The sequence below is a fragment of the Anopheles moucheti genome, chromosome 2, assembly GCF_943734755.1.
Source record: "Anopheles moucheti chromosome 2, idAnoMoucSN_F20_07, whole genome shotgun sequence".
Classification (NCBI taxonomy): domain Eukaryota; kingdom Metazoa; phylum Arthropoda; class Insecta; order Diptera; family Culicidae; genus Anopheles; species Anopheles moucheti.
In genome coordinates this window covers 58,078,044-58,098,323 of record NC_069140.1, presented here as the reverse complement: position 1 = coordinate 58,098,323, position 20,280 = coordinate 58,078,044, and the positions used below count along the sequence as shown (strand labels likewise).

At 42.9% G+C, this 20,280-nt stretch overlaps 2 protein-coding genes across 2 annotated transcripts in view; one reads left to right on the top strand and one right to left on the bottom strand.

The window, feature by feature from the left end:
• Window positions 1–20,280, top strand: part of LOC128298972 (solute carrier family 35 member F4) — a 32,242-nt gene that overhangs the window by 6,798 nt on the left and 5,164 nt on the right. Inside the window, exons 3-9 of the mRNA XM_053034798.1 lie at window positions 11,954–12,113; window positions 12,204–13,147; window positions 13,222–13,540; window positions 13,930–14,019; window positions 14,158–14,287; window positions 15,780–15,849; window positions 18,259–18,288. Coding sequence (XP_052890758.1) covers window positions 12,026–12,113; window positions 12,204–13,147; window positions 13,222–13,540; window positions 13,930–14,019; window positions 14,158–14,287; window positions 15,780–15,849; window positions 18,259–18,288 — 1,671 coding nt within the window. The 5' untranslated portion in view covers window positions 11,954–12,025. The remainder of the gene's footprint in view (window positions 1–11,953; window positions 12,114–12,203; window positions 13,148–13,221; window positions 13,541–13,929; window positions 14,020–14,157; window positions 14,288–15,779; window positions 15,850–18,258; window positions 18,289–20,280) is intronic.
• Window positions 406–9,365, bottom strand: LOC128298973 (mucin-5AC-like). The gene is made up of 3 exons (XM_053034799.1): window positions 9,312–9,365; window positions 1,385–1,488; window positions 406–1,279 (listed from the first exon to the last, which is right to left on the bottom strand). The coding sequence occupies exons 1-3, from the start codon at window positions 9,363–9,365 to the stop codon at window positions 406–408; spliced, it is 1,032 nt and encodes a 343-aa protein (XP_052890759.1).

Here is a 20,280-nt window from a genome sequence, read left to right as displayed (position 1 = left end):
ATTTTTAGAAAGATTACATTAAAATAAGTTAGAAAGAAATATTTTATGTGACAAAAAAAGTATTTTCAATCAATTTTCATCTTTTTGCTTAGATTTTGTGCTATAAACTAGCTCATCTGTAAAATTTTCAAAAACCGCGTATCTCCGAATCCGCGTATTAGAGCAACCGCGTATCTCGGGGACTGCCTGTATATAAAAGTATATAGAGAAAATAAAACTCAGTTTCCTGGAAACGACTAATAACAACAAGGAAAACACCAGAATCATTGACCTATTTCTTTCCATTGCAAAAGAACGGCTATGGTTCGATTTCGGCATTGGGCATTTTATTTGTCACGTTGGCGTGTGAAATAATGGTGTATGGAAATAGGCAGCTTAAATTATGCTAGAATAGATTTATGAACACTACGCGGAATCATCGCGCAAATCGATCCGTATGTCTATGTCAAACTCGGGCTCGTATGGTTTCAATGGATTGCCACTGCCATTGCTGCCCGTGGCCACCGGCCGATTAGCCGCAGCTGGCCGACTGGAGGTGGTATACTTAAGCTGGTTTGCGAGGGACACTGAATTCAGTAGCGGATCGTTCGTGACCCCTGGTGCTACGTACGGCCGCCTGGTCGGGGGAGCAACCGTGGTCGTCGTAGTCGTGGTGCTGGTGGTGGTGGTTCTCTGCAAGAATGGAGCAACATACGGTGCCTTGGTTGTGGTCAATGTCGGTGCAAGGTAGGGCCTTGGTGGTGGAAAGTTGCTGATGGGCCGCACCAGCTCGTACTGAGACGGCGCTGGATGTGCATTGAAATACTGATAACTTCCGGGATGCTGATGGTACTGTACGCTTGGGGTTTGGAATTGTACTGTGCTAGTGCCCGACCCACTCCCGATACTGCCACTGGTTGCTGTGCCGGCACTGACATTCTTTGCACTTGGCGGATGATGCAATTGAATCATCTGGATGACTCGCTCGGCTAAACTGCCCGTGTAGGAAGCTGGACCAACCGACTGGGTCAACGTATATGGCGATTCCCTTTGGCTGGCAGTTGATTTGGAGGAAGAATAGTCCACAGGTACGTACTGGATCGTTTTCTCGTGCGACTCGTACACCGGCAGCAGGCTCTCCTGCGACAGGTACGTTTGCTGCGGATGCGTCTGGAATTCATTCGTGGCAATCTGCTCGACTGGCGATGGGAAGTTCTTCAGCGTGTATGGCTGCTTGAAAGCTTGTGGTCGCTTGTAAAATTTACGCTTGTCATACCCGGATGATACACCATCATTGTAGCTGCGTGGAAGGTGGAATGAAAAAACCACCACCAGAGTTACAAAATTGATCGTAATGCGAGAAGTTTTACGAGCCATTTGCGTATGATGTGGCTTGTGTACTTACTGATAGTTATACTCACGACCCTCACCCAACTTAATATAGTCCAGTCTATGCTCTGCTACATTGTATGATGCCACCAATGGTTGATACCAGTAAACAATTGCAACCTGCAAGAAAAATAATTCAAAGTATTAATGCTACTGTTGCTTTCGATATTCTAAAACAATTGTTTTTTTTTAAATATAATTGAATTCGCCTGTTTACTCCAATTTTACTTTTGAAGATATTACATATTAATTACAAATTTAAAACAAAACCAACTTAATTGCAGTTAACTAAATGTTTTAGTCGGCGCGGCGCCTGACTTCACACGACAGGACCAAAAAACTCCTATATCCCATCTGGGTCAATCATTCGTACGTAGCACCACCGACTATCCAGCTATGGGTAAATCATGTTAAAGAAATGGCAGGTCTAGACCACTTGAGGATGTTCTGTCGGTAAAAAATACTTTCACTGGATGAATTGTACTGGATAAATAATAGGCATTCTGGATTTTTTTTTCTTCTATTTATTAAATTTTGGGTATAGTACACACGGACTTACCGGTCTTAATGTGCATTATACGTTTTACCAATATATTAATGAATTCAAATTATACGGACATAAGCTACAGACGTAATTTTTCATTAAACACAGCCGAAGACAAACAAAGTTCAAACGTCACCACGACTACGTTGAACCCATTTGACATAAAAGTTAAGAGAGTTTACTAACTACTGAAGGGTATGGACATAAGAGTCCATAGTTAGTACGGATGTGCTCCTTACGAAGAATATTACAATTATTACATAGGTTGTTTTTTTAATTTTAATGCTACCTCTATTATTATCTTTATTTATTAATTAGTATGTGTCTAATGGCTGAACAAATACGCTTATTTGTGCGAAAGATTACTTTTCTTTATTGGCGCAACATCTCGGAGAGGTCTAGGTCTGTCTTGCGTACGGGGGATTGGTTCGTATGAGATTTTGGACCGATAATATCGTGTAACGACTGGCGCCGCTACCAATACACCTCCGAGCCGAGGAAACAGTTATAAATCAAAGAGTGGGTCGTAATCTGGGACGGAATACAGAAGGGATAAGTTGGAAATCAAACAAATAACTGAGGTACTTGCGCCTAGGGATGATTAAAGGAGAGCGAATACGAAGCATCTATACGATCGAACAAGAGAGAAAAAATAAACAGGGTATGGGAATGTTGGCAACGATACTCAAGAGTTTCAAGGTCAAGCAGCTGACGCCTAGACTCATTTGCATTAGACATTTGCGGCCAGCGAGCCTTGTGAATGATATCTGCACCCGTTCGAAGCGGTCGACATGAATCGGAGAATCCGGTGTCCCAGGACCAGATTACTGAACAATACTTCAGCAAAGACCTAACCAGCAAGAAAATTACCCTAACCAGTAACAAGCAATATCTTTTATAGTACTAAAAATGTTCAAGTGTCTGGCATCTATAGAGTTGATATGAGGTAATACTACTTGACTGGCCTGTGCACCTGTGTTTAACACATAGGAATATTACAGATGAGAGTGAGAACGTGTAAACGAAATTATTCGTGTAATTATTATTTCGAAAAACTAACCTGGGGAACACCGGCCCCAGAGCAGAAGGGGCAGGAAAGTTGACATTTAAACACGAAACGTACGATCACTGAGAAACTAGGCAGCACCGGGAAATAAAAGTGCTATTGATCCCTGATTCAGATAATTCTTCAACAAGTAGAGAATGAACAATACGATCAAACGAAGATTTAAAGTCCGTGTAGTAAATAGTATCCACTTGAGAGACTACATCAAGTTAAACCGACACGACAGACCTAAAACACGTAGGTTGATGGTCTTTAGTAGGGCAGGATAGTCCCCAACCGGAAGATAATCAGACGTGGCATATTTTTGTGTAAAGTGTTTAAGGGTTCTAAGCCGACCAGAAGGTAACGTTAATTATAACTTGGTCAAATATGGAGGTTATGCCAGGGTAGAGAAGTCGGATGGCGTACTGCTCTGGGAACTTTTCGTTGGAAGTCTTCCGATTTTTTGGCACTACATAAAGTTAGGTAATCCGAATGATATTCGATACCGATCCAGTTGGGCGAAGAATAGCGTCAGAATCTCTTATCTATTCTAAACATTTCTAAAATATCTTTCATTGCAGCATTCGTATTAAACGGTAAAAAAACAAACCGCTCAGCGTAGGTTGATGCCTTACGGCGTCAATCAGGGCAATAAAAAGTAGAAAGATATTTTATACATTTAACGAGCCGAAAGCCAGTTAGATACCGACCTAGCGCAATATTGAATCAAGCCCCAGCAGCTTTACCAATTACTTACAAAAACTTCAAATGTTTCAAGGCCGTCGCCAATGGCTGGAACGCACATTTCGTGGGTTCAGTTTAACTTCATCAATAATGTAAAAATGCACGCTCTTAATCGCACCTTAAACGCCCATGCGGCAGGTGTTGAAAGTAGCAACTGGCCACTAACGACAAAACAAACAGTGCGTGGCCAAAAGGAGACACCAACGCGACGAGGAAGTTGGCTACCGTTGGACGGCAAACGCTGTGCAGACAATGGCGACAACCACGCAACCACGTGCGCGCAGATTGATCTGCCGGCAGCACTTGATGGAAGCACGTGGTACCAACGGTGTCCGATCCCGAATCGAAGGCAGTGCCGATCGTTGCTGTCGGGGCCCGTTTTGAGATCACGTTGAGAAATCCATTGGCAATCTATACTGCTGAATCGGATAAACGTTCGATTAAATCCGTACCGAAACAAATACGCATTAGCGCGTAACTTATTCTATTAGGTACGGTCATTCAGCCTGCACACAATCGCTTCGCGGACCGAGATGAAGAAGGTGGAATTGAAACGCGCCATGCGTTGCGTTTTCTTTCCGTCGCAAATTAAATGGAAATTTAACCCTCCAGTAGCCACGTGACGTTTTCATTTTACTAGATGAAACTGTTCCACGGTGTAAGGGTGCAATCCGCGGATACCTTCAGAAGAATTCTTGATTTTGAAAACAAGCTCGATACGCTTCGGAAGAAATTATGCACCGTGCCTGTGTGTGATCGTGTGAATGAAATGGCAAACATGTGCGGTGAGCATGGAACGAAATGTACTTAACCAGCGGTGGCGGGAAACTTGATTACGCCCGGCACCGTGTGTTATGAAGTGTTCGGGTTTGTTTGTGCGTTCGCTTCGATTACGTACGGGTACACTGTGCACTATGCGCTGCGGAACATTCCGCATTCGGCAGACACGCGAGCTCTCGTTACTGCGCTGAATCTGTCACATTTGGCGACGTGCTCAATCTTAATGCATTCCCGGCCCAACAACATGCCACGATGAGGTTTGGCATTGAAAAATGTACGAAAGAAACATATCCCTGCCTAAAGCTTTACCCCCGTTGAATCATAAGTGGCGCTATATAGCCGGCAAACTTTCTAATTTCATCACAGGTGGGGGGCACGCATTAAAGGGTCCACGGACGTCATGGCTTAACTAGACGTCACAGCAATGTTCGGCGTTTAAATTAATACGCCGATTATTCGGGGCTGGTATAATTCTTCTATGGGTTTAACTAAATTTAATTATAACTGCGGTCCGATGGGACCTACCTTCATCGAAATGTGTAAGAATGTTTGGAAAAGTTCAACACAAAAAACTTTTTTTTCGAAGGTTGGCTCCTGTTCAATGTTGGTATCAGAAGCCTGCAGGAAACTTACAATCGTTCGAAGTGGCGGAAGGCATTAGTGGATTCAAGTTTGTTGTTTGTTGGATTGTTTCATCGGTTGCGTATAGAATATATATTATTCTAGCACAAATCCAATTACGGCATCCCTCTTGAGCGATAAAATAGTAACACGAGGTAAGTAACAGAAAGAGATGTAAGCACGTCTGGACAAAAACAGAAAATGGAAACACGAAGCCACTCGTAAGCAAACGAAGACAATAACCATCGTTATTTCACTGCCGGCTGGTTTCTTGTACGTAAGCATAGCGATCAATAGGTACGACACATGCGATCATTACTGTAACTACCACCACCAACCCACCAACCTAGGCGGTGAGGCTTTACTGTTTCGGGGACGGTAAAAAGTCGAATTTGACATTGGTCGTGGGGTCATTTTGCTAACTCAGAGATTTGGGGACTTGCTGCTTAGTTTTATTCTAGTTTTAGAAAGAAAACACCTTAATCTAGTGGGCATCGATGGGGATCATAAAACCGTCAATTGTGTTCCGCTACTAATTGTACTGTAGTATCAGTTAGTTCAGACAAGTGCGCAAAATTTATGGCCCACCGTTATCGCTGTATCTTGATAGCATATGTGAAACTAACGCGCGATCGGTGATCCATGAAAAACATTCCATGAATCTCCATGGACAATTTCAGCTTGTTCAACCAATTCCTTCCTTTTGTAAGAAGGCAATCCGATTCTACTGGAGCATTAAGTTTTTTTGTTGCTGTTGTGCTACCGCTTAGAGAACCTAATGAATCCTAGAACAAAGTGCAACCGAGCATGGTGGCCGGTATGCAAGGTCTTTGAAGCTTCTGTTCACTACCGGGTTTATTCCGGTGGTTGTGCAGCGAGTACAGTACCTAGAGGATCCTACCTTAACCTTCATCATGGGAGCATCAACTTGAATGTAAAACGGTTATCGTCATTCCTCAAATTATCTTTAAGGTTAAAAATCTTGACGATAATTAAGTCTTTTGGGGATGTAAGGTGGGCCTTATCTTAATTAACAATTCTAAATTGTCATCGTACAAATGTTTATACTCAAAACATTCATAGCCGTATAGATTGGCATGATTGGAAAAAGTGATCCACCTTGAGGAAACGAAATTGCAACGTTCGTCTTTCACTATCACTTTTCGCTCCAATAATTGTAATTCTCCGTGACATGGTTGGCAACAGTTCGAAAAGACTTTCACTTTTCACTACATTTTAAGAGACTGCAAGCTGCAGGCAACAATTCCAACCATTCCTACCTCCATTCACGAAATATTATCGGTTGTCTGCTTCACTGGCAGAGCAAGGGACAGGAACAGGTCTCGAAGGAGGCGCCCATTTAAACCCTTTCTTTATGCCTTTCAGCTCAACCTTGAAGTCAAGTCGTCCTTAACAGCGATATGCAGTCACCTACAGTTATAGATATATCTATCTACATCCTTCGGGGGGAGCTTTGAAAACAAAAACAAAAACAGGCTTGACTACATAGTTTTGCCAACCGAACCACCGGCCAAATGTAATGTGCACATTCTTCGGATGGTAAAAAGTGTTCCACCGGCACACACCAGCTGGTGCCATAAGCGATACGTACACTTGATCGCCATGAATTCAATTTAGACCACGCATTTGGATTAACTGTCCAATCAACTACGACTGCTACGCGAGTCGGCGACTGGACGCTTATTTAGAGGCTAATCTAGAATTAGTAGACTAGCGAGTTTAACATGTTTCGATGAAGTCCATAACAAAAAAAAACATGTTTTACGATTGTTATTGACATGTAAGTGTGGTAAAACGGCAACCAAACAAACATATCATATAACTTAGCGGTTCATTTCCAGCGTTCCGACTAATATGCCGTTTGATTTACCTTGACTAATAGACGGTTAAATCTGTCATTGTCTAACACTGTGGATCGCCGACTGATCTGCTGTTGATTGTTTCCTGCTTCATCTGCTGACAGGTTACATTAATTTTACGGAGACCCATGAGATCAATCCAGCTGTTGGAATGATCTTTATATTGAAATACATAAATAGGAAATTGGAACGTATTGTTCGGTGGATAATGATCGAATTTTATCTGCGTGTTTATTCATTCTTGAATAGTTTTGAGTTGATTAGGTTAGGGACATTTGGCTATAAATATTATGTTCCGGATATTGGGCAATTGAATGTATCAGCAGTATGTCCACCTGGGATCCGCATTGTGTATCGGATATTCATAAAGAAAATACTTCTAAGAAATGCTGTCTTAGCCTCAGTAAAAAGGTCTTCATCATTCTTCGTTCTTTAAACAGTATTTTGTCCATCATTCCGCGATATAGTTTTAAATTAAGCATAATAAAAAAAATCTCTTCCTTACTTCTGCTAACGGAATTATTGCTCACTTAATACGTGGGATAGCCCAAATTATCTTCGCCCAATGCTGAACAATTAGTTGATAGTTTGCATAAGCGTCACGAAACGTTGGTGTGAGATCGATCATGCGAAACGATTGTGGAACTTAATTTACCATATATTCACGCTCAGTTCAACGCTGTCGATGGAGTAATCCGTGGATTTGATGCCCTTCCATGTAACCCATAGCGTGTCAGAAATTCCCTGGGCGAGTTTTACATGTGAAAAATGATGACATGTATTTTGGCGCAAAAAAAATGTGTTCCCTAAACTCGTGTAACTACTGCATCAATTTTTGTACATAAGCATTCGCTTTTCCCTTAAGGCTATTAAATGAATGATTTAATGGAAAATTTAAGTTGTCTATTAAGACATGCACAACGCTCCTAGACGCTCACAACGCTTACTAGACGCATGAGGCAAATAACTTCAAATCAATTCGTTCATTGATGAGCTTAAATAGTGCACGAATTTAAATGCACTAATTTTTTAACGATATCGTTTATCACATAACCACATACAACTGAACATTAAATTGTGCTTTTGGCGGTAAAAGAGCGGAATGAATAACTTATTATTACTTATACGCACAGAAACCACCACACAGCCAAAAAAAATGACGGTTTTCCGCAAGCGTTCTTCACAAACTCGAACGTACAGCTGTTGAAGTTCGACCTGTTGGAGTTGCCGGCGCTTCTTCCTGCATGAGCTGTCAGCCGTTCAGCATAAATATTCATTACAGCAGATCGTGCAATATGAGTGCGAGAGTAAAATGCCGGCGTTAGCGTATTATCGAGCAGAATGGGCGGAATGAATGAAACCACTTTCGTCTTTACATTGCACATGATGTGGTGATGTGTTTCATCAGGCCGGCAGACGGCCACTCGTCCCCGGAAGGCCACCAACTGCCCTTCTCCAGCACCGATAACCGAACGCTTCTAAAGTGCTAGGACATGGGGCCAGAGCCGGCCTGCCAATCTGTTTCACTTCTTTCGGCGACATTGGGCCGGTCTAGTGTATTTAGTTCGTCAATTACCAGCAGGAAACGGATTTGTAGGAGGTGCATGAAGCGAAATAGTGTAAATACTGCTTTTAGTGACCTCCAGCAACTCTACCGACCCCATGCTAGCCGGTTTTGGTTGCATACCTGTTGCACCTCCGGTGCAATTGGTTGCATGTTGCCTCGACTGAGTTAGGGCCGACTGTAATTTCCGTTTGTCTTTTTTATAATATCATACAACTTACGTCTTATGACAGTGTTTCTGAATGCCCTATTACTTTTTCACAATATCTGACAACATTGGCCTGGGTGATTGGGCTGTAGGCACTTTGCCACAGTATTTGTTGTTATTGCATCGTGCAGAGTATGCAAAAGTTTCTTCTATTTCCACAAGCCGGGAGCGATTTGCTGAGAAATTCCGTATCACAAACGCTCACAAATCTGGGGCAAATTATGCTCGCACACGCACTGCCACTGCAATTACACCAAATTACTTCTCATCGGCACATGTTCCTCACAATGGCAGGAAATGGCCGAGAAATGGTAGCAACAAAAAAAAACAAAACAAAAACAAAAAACAACCCGAAAAACTTATCGTGATTAATCATTCGGTCGACCAGCAGCCATACGTCTGGTTACATCAGCTCCATCTTACAATCGACGCCACGTTGCGGCACCCGGTTGGTGATCGATCGATCAGATCAGCAACGAATCCAGCCCGCCTGTTGCGTACTGCTGCCGATGGACGCCTGCTGTGAATGCTGCGGTGGGCCGCACAATACTTACCGCCACTAATAGCCATCCCGGGAAGGAGATGTTCGTGGGTGTTCCGTTAGCCATCCTGTCGTCGGGAAGATTGTTGGACACTGGAGCGATCTAGTGTAGTGTATGATGCATTCGGTTTCGTGTGTTCACACAACTTTTCGTTTTTGTAACCACCGCGCTTAAGGATGATGGCGTAACGAATGGATGTGGTGCTGTTGCTTTAGTCGATTGTTGTACACGAAACAATTTTTCACTACAAATTCAAGCTTTGTCGATTGCGTTAGGTTCGTTTATATCACACAATCATTCGCGAAGCGCACTCCGACACTACGCACCCCGTACGTGTATTGCGGAAAATATCGAATACTATACAGGAGATTCACTTTGCTGATTCACTTGTAGCAAACGTCGAATATGTTTGTTTCACTAAGTGGAACGGTTAGCGACATGCACCAAACACCGACCGTTTCGTGCAGACGCCTTCTGTTGGCACCTGTGTTTGCGTGCGGCGTTCGTTCGTAACTGAGCTTCCCGCGATGGTGGATGCGCGCAACATGCTACCCAATGCGGCCAGTCGCACAACGCGCAACGCAGTGAAGCGATTTCAAGCGATTGCGATTTTTCGGTTCATTTCTCTCACTCTTTCCCGCTATCCTTCTCTGATTCTGCATTACGCACAGCCCTTCCCTTTTTGCCAAGCTAATGTCTGCCATGCACTAGTCTCTTCATTGTGTGTGGGTATTTTGTTTTGCTTATTGATCGTGGTCAGGAGTCAAGAGTTGGCCCGATAAAATATCGAACAAAATGTGGAACTCGTTGGCGTTCTCGATACCCACCCACCCCATAGTGCGGAATTATGTCACCTGTCCGGCCAAGTTCATGTCCCCACAGACGGTAGACGAACTTTTCGAATGGAAGTTTTGCACCACCTCGCGTAAAACTGTGATTAAATTGTTTTCAGCACATTTCGTTTGCGCTTTTTTCGAGATCTTTAACTTTTCAACTCTCCACATCCAATGGCCGCGTTACGAGCAGCCTGCGAACATCCCTTCACTTTAGCCAACAGTATTCCCTTATTCTCGTAACACGAACTAGGCCGCGTTCTTGCACCTTGGCGGGGCGTACACTATGTACCTGTCCCGTGTGGAAACAGTGGCGACTCATTGACCAAGCCATGATTTATGGTTGCCAAGAACACGGCTCCAAAAGTGCGTTAGAAAAGAAACTGATCGTTACAGCCCAGTCACCGCGTTGTCAGAGCCTACGTAGGGCTGAAACATTCAGCCGTGACTGATTAGACCATGGCGAACAGCAGACGCAGAGCAAACGGAGAAGGACACTCGAATTAATGGACCTCATAAAAACACGAAATTTCATCTGTACGGTGTCCCCATTGCAATGGTGACCGTGGCACACCCCGCGCATGAGCGACGTTTTGCCAGTGGAGTTTGTTTTTTCCACGATTTCCAGCTTTTGGGGAAAGTAACGAGACGGCTTTGCAGGTGCTCCGATACCGTTTCAAGCCGTTATCGATGGATGCTCCAGTCCACACTCGCAGTGAAGAATTTATGAATTTATGGTTTTATCATACTGGTTTCATACGCGCACAGATGACTCCTATTAGATGCAACACATAACATCTGCACAACGGGAGGGGTACGCATGGGTCCCCATTTGGGTGCATTGTTACTTTAACATCAGCCGCTTTCGTTTTGATGAAAACCTTCCTGCAGGCGAATGCGGTGGTCAGTTTTGCTTTTACAATCGGTCAAATACCCCGCCAACATGATAAGGTTGTAGGTCTGGAAATCCAAAGATTAGGTAAATAAAGTTAAGATCAAAGCTGTTCACAGTGGTCAGAGTGCCACCGGGTCCATAAATCACTGGCAATGTTTTATGGAAATTTGTTAGCATACTAGGAACTCCAAACGTTTTGCGTGTCGTTCGATGACAACGCTGCTGTAATTTTATGCAATCAGGTGCGAGAACTTTCTACGCACCATTCTTCATTCTTTTGATTTGTCCTCTGTCGTTGGGGATTAGATGAGAAATATTTGCCTTCTCGGTTGGTGTTAGTTTTGTTTTCTTGTTTTTCGGTATTATGATTTCAAGAGGACAATAGTATGCCATGACCGATCTTTAGCTTTATTTTAACTAATAATACTGTCATACACCGTCAAGACGCCCATGAGATCAAGGTTCTTCCTTATTTAAAGTTAATTCTAAATATAGTTAATTTAACAGTCACTGCGACTTGTGTAAATTTTACGTAAAAGTCTAAAGTTACAACAGTTATAGCATGCTTGAAACCTTTACCATAATTTTGGCTTGGTGGTTTAATGGTAGTGCCACCACTGTTCACACAACAAGACCAATATTAAATCCCATACGGACCGTTAAAACGTAGGCAGGGCTTGAGGCTTGTCCAGCCTCACACTACAGAGAATATAATGTCACACTACAATATCTCTTTCATACGACAATATAATGTCGTACAACAATATCGTTACAGAACTTTTTTATGAAATTATTCAAAAGAAAGATCTTCTCATTCTGGTTAAATTACTCTGCACATAGCTTTCGATAACCCAACCTTGCTGCAATAAAACACAACCCCGGTGTTCCAATGGTGTAATTATAATATTTTTTTATGTTCGTTCTAGTGCGCCTAAAATGTTAAACTTTAGTATCGAGACGTCACGTAAGGTTAAGTCGAGCTACAAGGGACAGCGGACATGGTAGAGAACGCCATGACACGGGACAGCGAAATACCGGCCATCTTCAACCCGAAACGCGTTCGTGCTCCGTCTGTTGTGGTGACAGGTCGGTTTCTAACCATCACCATCCATGTTTCGTAGCATGTTTTACAAAGCTAACCCGTACAATGTGTTTCTCGGTGCCTTGATTCCCCAGGAGACTCCCCAAATGGACCCTTTGGAGGTTTCACGAACAACGTGCCACAGATTACACACTCGGATTCGGTGACCTCGAGCCAACACGATGGTCAGGACAGTCTGATCGGCATCACGGTGACCGGCGGAATGCACGGCGGCTGTGATACACCGACCTCACAGCCACATGCACTCCTCGGTGGCGGCGGCGGTCTGGGAGCGGGCATCGGTGGTGGCCCTGGCTCAGCGAATCCGGCACCCTCGAGTCCTCCCTCCACCTCGCGGCTAAAGGCCTGTCGGGCTTCGTGCTGCTCGGAGTTGGCGCAGAAGATGTACTTCGGCGTGTGCGTAACAGTGCTCGTGACGGCCTCGTGGGTCGGTGCAACACACTGCATCAAGTTCCTGTACCTGCGCCGAAATACCTACGCTTCCACATTACCTCCGCACCTGACCGCGTTCATTACCGACGGAACGACTGACACGGTACCGGGTGGTGCGGCACCAGACCAAAACTCCACCTCCGCCATGATAGTGCACGGGTTCGGACCAACCTCGTCGTTTCTGCCCTCGACGGCCAAACCGATCGTTACATCCGATCGGATCACACCCCCGGTAACGGCGCACGTCTTCAACGCGCCCTTCTTTGCCTCGTGGTTCTGCACCAACTTCGCAATACTCTTCTTCCCGATCTACATTCTAGGACGGGTTGCGATTAAAAAGTGCGATGGAACCGGCGAAGTGTTAGGCGAAATTCTGCGAGGCTTCCGTGACCGCGGTTTCACCATAGGGCGCTTCCTGAACCGCTGTCTCACGTTCTGCATCCTGTGGCTGCTCACCACGTATCTGTACGCACTCTCGCTCAAGGCGCTGCTGGCCACCGACGTTATGGCACTGTTCGCGACAAACGTCGCCTGCGTGTACTTGCTGGCCTGGGTGATACTTCAGGAACAGTTCGTCGGTGTGCGGGTTAGTTTGAATATCTTGTTTTATATTCACGGTTCTGTATTGAAATCAAATCAAACCATGTCCCTTCCACGCAGATTGTCGCTGTGATACTTTGTGATACGGGTATTGCGCTGCTAGCCTACATGGACGGAATTACGGGTAGCCCGACGCTGGGCGGAGTGGTCTTGGCAGCCCTGGCCGCCGCGGGATATGCCGTCTTCAAAGTAATGTTTCGCAAGGTGATGGGCGATCCACCCGTCGGTCAGATTGCGTTCACCTTCTCGATTATCGGCTTTCTGAACGCGGCTATCTTGTGGCCCGTCTGCATAGCGCTCTACTTTACCGGCGCCGAAATTATGCCCTGGGAAACCCTTCCCTGGGTGGTCCTGTTGATGGCCAGTGTGTTACTGCTAGGTAAGAACAGCTAGCGTCGTCAATTTCTTATCAACGAATAGCAGGCCATGTTTCCATGACAATTTCACGGTTTTTGTGGAGATTGTTGAACAGGGTTTTCGAGTTCAAGTGCGAAAGTACGGGGGGATTTTTTGCTAATTGACACTGATTATATGCTAAACTATCTCAACTAACACATCCTCCATGTCACTAAACATCCTCCAGAATTATTGTTCTTGCACCTCTCACTATATTACTACAACGAATCCAGATATGGTTGCAACCTTCTCACGTGAACTTGAACACCCTGCATCTTCGGCAGACAAAGTGCCTTAAAACAATTAACCCTTTTATGCCACAAAACCAATAGCATGTACGATAACGGCTCTTTCCTTCTTTTCCTGTCACAGTATTTCACATCCTTACGCAGTTCAGCAGTGCCGTTACGTACAACATGTTTGTCACCCTGGGACTCATAACGGCTGTACCCGTCTCGGCTGGTAAGTAGCAATGTTTTGGTCCCAAATGGCATCACATCCCCAACCGGCATTCCGCCCCAAAAAAAGGACACAGTACGAAGGGTGTGGCCCTGGCGAGGTGTCGAGTACTTTATATCTGTTTGTACGATTCTTTCACAGCACTCGACATTGTGCTGTACGGGGCTCACTTCGCCGGTATGAAGCTGGCCGGTATCATATTGATAGCAGTCGGTTTCTTCCTCGTAATGTTTCCGGACAATTGGCCCGATTACATCACCCGTTTGCTGCGGTAAGTCACCCCATTTCGCACAACCCGCTTCACTCGGACACTTCTTTTCTCTTCTTGTGTTGTTGTACTTCTTGTGTTTATTGTTGGTTTTGTTACTTGTCCACTATTTGTACTTCCCGCCCAATGTGCCGGATGTATTTAAGTCGATGTTCCCAGCTCGTCTCTTTCATTATTCCTAGTTATCTGTCATTTTCTACACTCTCTGCCACCGTTCCTACTTCCTTCCTCCTGGCTCTAATTATTTCTCTTCCTCCATCTCTTCATCCGTTACGAACCACTAACGGGACGAACGTGCCAGTGCCTCTGTCTATACTGCTCTACCACAACCCCCCTGCATCCCTCTGTACTGTACATTCTCTCGATAAAACATACAAGAGGAGCATAAGCACCATCAATTGAAAGAGGTTAATTTTGAATGAAAATTGCAAACTGTGGCCGCTCGTCGTACATCAATGACCCTCGAGCTATAGATTAGTATTTTCCAAATAGAAGTTCAAACTCACGCTTCCTTGCTTTACGGTTGGCCATTGTCTTCTATCAGTACAACAGCGCTCTTTTGGCATCTGCTCGTCCATCATACGATCGCTACGAACTCCTTTTGCATCTGTTTTCCTTTACTCGTCCATCTCATCTATTCTGACCTTCCGTTTAACCGTCCGCTGAGTGCACATCAGTTCGTAGTAGCGTAATTGCAATCCATGCTGAAAGCAGACCTCGGTTCGGCTTCTATCTTCTCCTAATGGAACTTCTAGTGTGTCGTTTAATTTTGGTCCCTATTTAACAATTTCGCCTCATTCAGTCTTTCGTCCCGTTTATCTCACACTATCGCTCCTCGTGCATCTCCTTTCTCTTATCGTTCTGTTAATATTCGCTCGGTGTTTGTTGCATCCACGGTAGTCCCCGAAACCCAGAATCTATTGATTGTCTCCCACCTACCTTATCTTTCAATCGTTGGCTTGAATGAAAGGATCTCCTTTTACTGCATGTCAAACAAATAGCAAGGAAAACAGTTTAAATTTCAATGTTGTCGAAACATTCCATATACTTGCCTTTTGTACGCTGGTGTCGGAGAATAGATTTTCCATTTTCATATTTTTTTTGTAGTACGATTTTTAACATCTTTATTGCGTGTTTGTCTTTTGAACGTTGCTCATTGTGCGTTCTTTCGCGTGCATACAATAATAGTTCCTTTTTTTCAATTCTATGCTTCTCTCGCTCCTTTACAAAAAAAGTGTAGTGTCCCACCACCCATAGTCACCGGCCCATTTTCACCACACCTCCCTGCCCTGTCGTTTGCGTGTTGTGTGTGTGTGTGTGCGTGCGTGTGCGTGTGCCTCATTATGCTCCTTTATAGTAACATCTGATAATGAAAGGAAGTGTATGAATGCGTGTGCGTACGTGTGGGTGCGTTGCATATATGTGCGTGTATGTATGTATAAGCCATTCAGCAAACATGATTACAACTAAAATTGTTTGTATTCGAAAATTACAGAAAAACTGGTCGCGCATTACTAAGAAACCAATGTTGTTGTGATACTGCTGATAATGATTACGAAAATTCGGTAGGAAATCAATCAAATATCATAAATCTTTATCCGCCAATATTACACCACTACCAAAAATTTACAAACCAACAGTATAAATCCAATTCCGTTTTCTAACCGAATCGTTTCTGTTCTAGTATCTTGAGTTTAAATTTTCGATTTTCTAATCTAACCATATCCACCTGTGTTTGTATATTCAAAGATGAACATACCATGTATAGTTCACAGGCCTCCGTTGATCGTTACTCTCACCAGCTTCAAAGTAATGATCATTTTACACTGAATATTGAGACATAACGGCAACGAAGTCTACAAATCCATTTGAAATAAAATACGAAGCCTTGCATTAGTGTTTATGTTCTCTACTCTATTTGTGTTGTTTAACATTCATCCAAACTATTGTAGCTGTCCATTCTGAATCATAATTCCTAACACAACTAACAATGTGGCACCTTCTTTTTCTCTAAGCTTCTCTAGTAAGCTGCTTTGTGTACAATATTTCCTATTTTTCCTCGGCTATAAGTTACATATGTCTCGGCAAAGTATTTTCTGACCGTGGTCCAGGATAATGTTTTATAGCTATAGTAACGTTATGCAATATGGTACAGTTGGGATATTTAAAAACTTTGGTAATGAATATATATTAGTGTCAATTATAAGATTTTGTTTTACCATTACCAACCGGCTCGACCCAATATGTTAGTTGAGTATTACAAAAACAAATTAAACTAGTTTTATTCATAGCTATAATATCTTATTTCATATTAAACTGATTCAGTTGTACTCGCTCTGTACCTACCTTTGCTGTAATTTTTTAAAGTTAGTTTACGCGTTATTTCTGTGCCGATGAACTACTTTCCTGTAAGAGCTTTTGATTGCATCTTTCGTTGTATTATTTTGTGTATAGAAACCTGCACTATGCAGGCTTCCCTTTCCCTCGAATATGTTTATTTATTTACTTCACTTTAATTATATTGTAGCAAATTTACCTGTTTCATTCACAGTAGCTGTTGTAGAATAAACATTGATTTACTTCCTCCTGTTCGTATTCTTTAATTGGCTTACCTTTAGTATTCGAGTTCGAAAGTTCTGTTTCATACACACCTTATCTTAGTATCCACTGGCTGAACAAGGCGATTCATTCAGTGCATTGTGAAACGAATTGGCCAAACACGCACATAGTACCTTGCTAGATAATAATCGCGATTAGTCTTCTGCTGTCGATTCTTTATCTTTCACTTTCTCTCGTTCTCACGCACACACAACTTCCATGTGTCTTTCTCGCTCTCTCTCTCTCTTTCTCTCTGGCTCTCTCTCTCTACCTCTCCTTCCTCTCTCTCTCTTTCTTTCTCATTCTATCTCTCTGTCTTTGCTCCTCCCTCTCTTTCTCACTCTATCTCGCTCTTTTTCTCTCTCTGCCAAACTCTCTTTCTCTGTCTCTGACTCCCTCTCTCGCTCTCTCTCTCTCTCTCTCTGACATACTCTGTCCATTATATTTCTCTAATCGACTCTGCACATTGCTTATCTTTTACTGCGTCTATTCATTTAAAGATAGTATTTGACTATCTACTACTATCGCACAATGTATACTCTATTTTAGTAGTCTTTCCGTGCTGCTGTTTATCTGCGTATGTCTGTCTTTACCTCCCTTATCTCTTTTCGTTAATACTTCCTCGTCTATTCTATTCGCTGTCCACTATTAAGTAAAGTTTTGAATAGTTTACTGTCGTTAGGCAAATCATTATCGCTCCCGTATACGTAATCCTCTCCTGGCTCGTTCACTAATCCTTCACAACTGAACTACTACTCGACGCGGTGTTTTATACATAAGGTTTGGAAACATCATTTGTAGTCGACATTGATACATCTCTCTTATGCGTTTATGATACCAGTTAGGTCCAGTAGTGTCTTTAGTCGCCGATTAGTAGTCGATGAAGTTGGACAGCAAGGCTACTGCAAGAATAGAGTTTAGAAGTAGTTCATTTTAAAATTGTATCATTGGCTACACGTCCGGCTGAGCACACAAGCAGTACACTAAATTTTGGATAACATTTCCAGTGCCTTTATGTCCAAACGTTTCGTATAATATGCCTACGGTACGACAAAACGTACATTTCCCTCGTACATTTCCTGAATATGCATCGTCTGTCGGACTTACGATCGTTTTTCCCGAATACAAATTCAGTTTTCCCCGTCCCAAAATGCCACCCAAGTCAGGAAAAAACAACACAGCACTTCCCTTATGTGTACGTCTCCACCATTGTCCACATTTTCCTGGCTCCTTCTGTTGTTACACTTGTCACCCTCTTTTTTTTTTTAATTCCACCATACAACTGGTTTGATGTTCAGTTATGCCAATGGTTTTTAGTCGTTCTTAATTCGCAAATAAAAAAAAACCCGAACCCATATATTTCAATTATTTTCCAGAAATATCATCTTGTTGGGTCACAACGCGAGGTGAGTGTCCGTGAACGTACATAAACGAATAAGATTTTCCGTTGTTTTCTGTTCTGAACTTTTACTGCATCTTTACGTTTTCGGTTCCATTTGTGTTCCGGCAGTATGGCAAACGTATCGAACTATTTGTTTTGTTTTCACTTTTGACTATTCATATCAAGTTGGTGTTCTTTCGTCATTATTTGTTTGTTTGTTTGTTTTGGTCTCTCTCTATATCTCTCTAGAGGACAGATTTCGTTGTACGTTTTGATTTCGCTATAATATTTCTTTTTTTTTCGTGCGCCCTTTTCGGTGTCTATCTCTGCCTGTGTTTTGTGTCCATGTGTCCGTTATAATTGTCACTCTTGAATGCTCGATTTCACTCTATATTTAATGTATTCTCATATATGTTGGTGCAATTACTTCTTCATTCGCAATCGACCTTTTTTATTTGAAAAGCAAAAAGTCTGTTTCAGATTGTTTTGATAAGCCTTGCTGAATGCACCTGTTATCGTTTTGTTCGACATGTGCTATGTGAGGGTTTGACCGAAATAAAATGGAACGAAGGCAAAGCGTAACATTTCGGATCATTAACTCACCATGTTGATATCTGTTCAGGGCCAATGATAGCTTTCCTAAACCGATTCGTGCAATGCAATGCGTAAAAATGTTAAGCAAATCCTGTTTTAAAGTGAAGAAAATTGATTCGTTCAAGATTTCGCACAATGTGTGCAAGTAACGTGCACTTGCCAAACGGAAACTCATTTGCTCTGCAGTGTTCTGCTATGCTATTGGATCACAACCGTTAACCGACTGTTTCATGTACCGTCTAATGAACCACGTGTCAAGCGTTATGCTATATCTCACGACGATGCTTTCGTTACTTATGAATTAACGCTAACTAATCATGATTGATGATGGAGAGAGTTTATTCCATTAATGATCAATGTGTTTGATGGACTCTAGCAAACGATTGTCGTCATAAACCCCCGACGGCTAGCGACACGATTTTTCGCCTCTTTTCATGACATTTTTTCCGTCGTTTTGAACCTCTAAAGCTCCAAAGGATTAATAATGTTAAGGATGTTTGTATTGCAACATGGTATAGACTCAAACAAATTTTGAATCGATTTCAATGAGATTATAAAGAGTTTCAGTAATATCCATTGCACAGATGCGCAGTTTATTTTAAAAGTAAGGTTATTATCAAAATAATCACGTTTTATCGCCGCGATAATATTTCCTACTGAACACGTGTGGTTGTGCTCTTAACCGGGTAAAGGTTAACCCTTAAAAAGCCTTACCTGCCCATACTGTTATTACATGCGTACTGCAGATATTGCACGTGTTTCCCAACACGGACACTGACGGACAGTGGACCAAACGTAGCGCACGTTACATTCAACTTGGATGTTTAATGCTGCTGTAATCGATAAAACTATACCGTTTGGCAACAGTATGCAGCACTGCAAAAATAAGCTTTCGTCCGAATTCTAATTCCACCTTCTTAAAGGATCCTTAAACAGGCAAAGGGGTTCCGTGAAAAGCTCATCAACGCAAATTGCATATCGGAATGAAAATAAAAACAGGGCAGATGCGGAGAGTTTCAGAAGAGCGGAGATTCACCATCTTGGCGGGCAAGCACGTTTAGTGGAATAGCCTCATCCTTAGCCGGTTACGCTTAGGCGTGATGATGAATTTAATTAAATTTCATAATTTATTTGGCTTGGTGGTTTGGCGGTTCCGGCGTACTCAGCACACGTCCCGTTTACGTGACAGTGCGCATACGAGCTTACTCAAAGTGAGACGAGGAACAGAAGAAGCAAGAGGAGCAATTTACTCATTAGCGAACAAGTTTGCCAAAAGCGAAAGAGTATTCAAATACACTACTACGATTCGTGCCCTGAAACGCAAAGGAGATTTTAGACAATTTCATTAAGAAGAACGCAATCAGCAGTGTAAGGATAATGTACATGGAGCGTCAAATTGTTGATTCGACTGTTGCATGCTGTT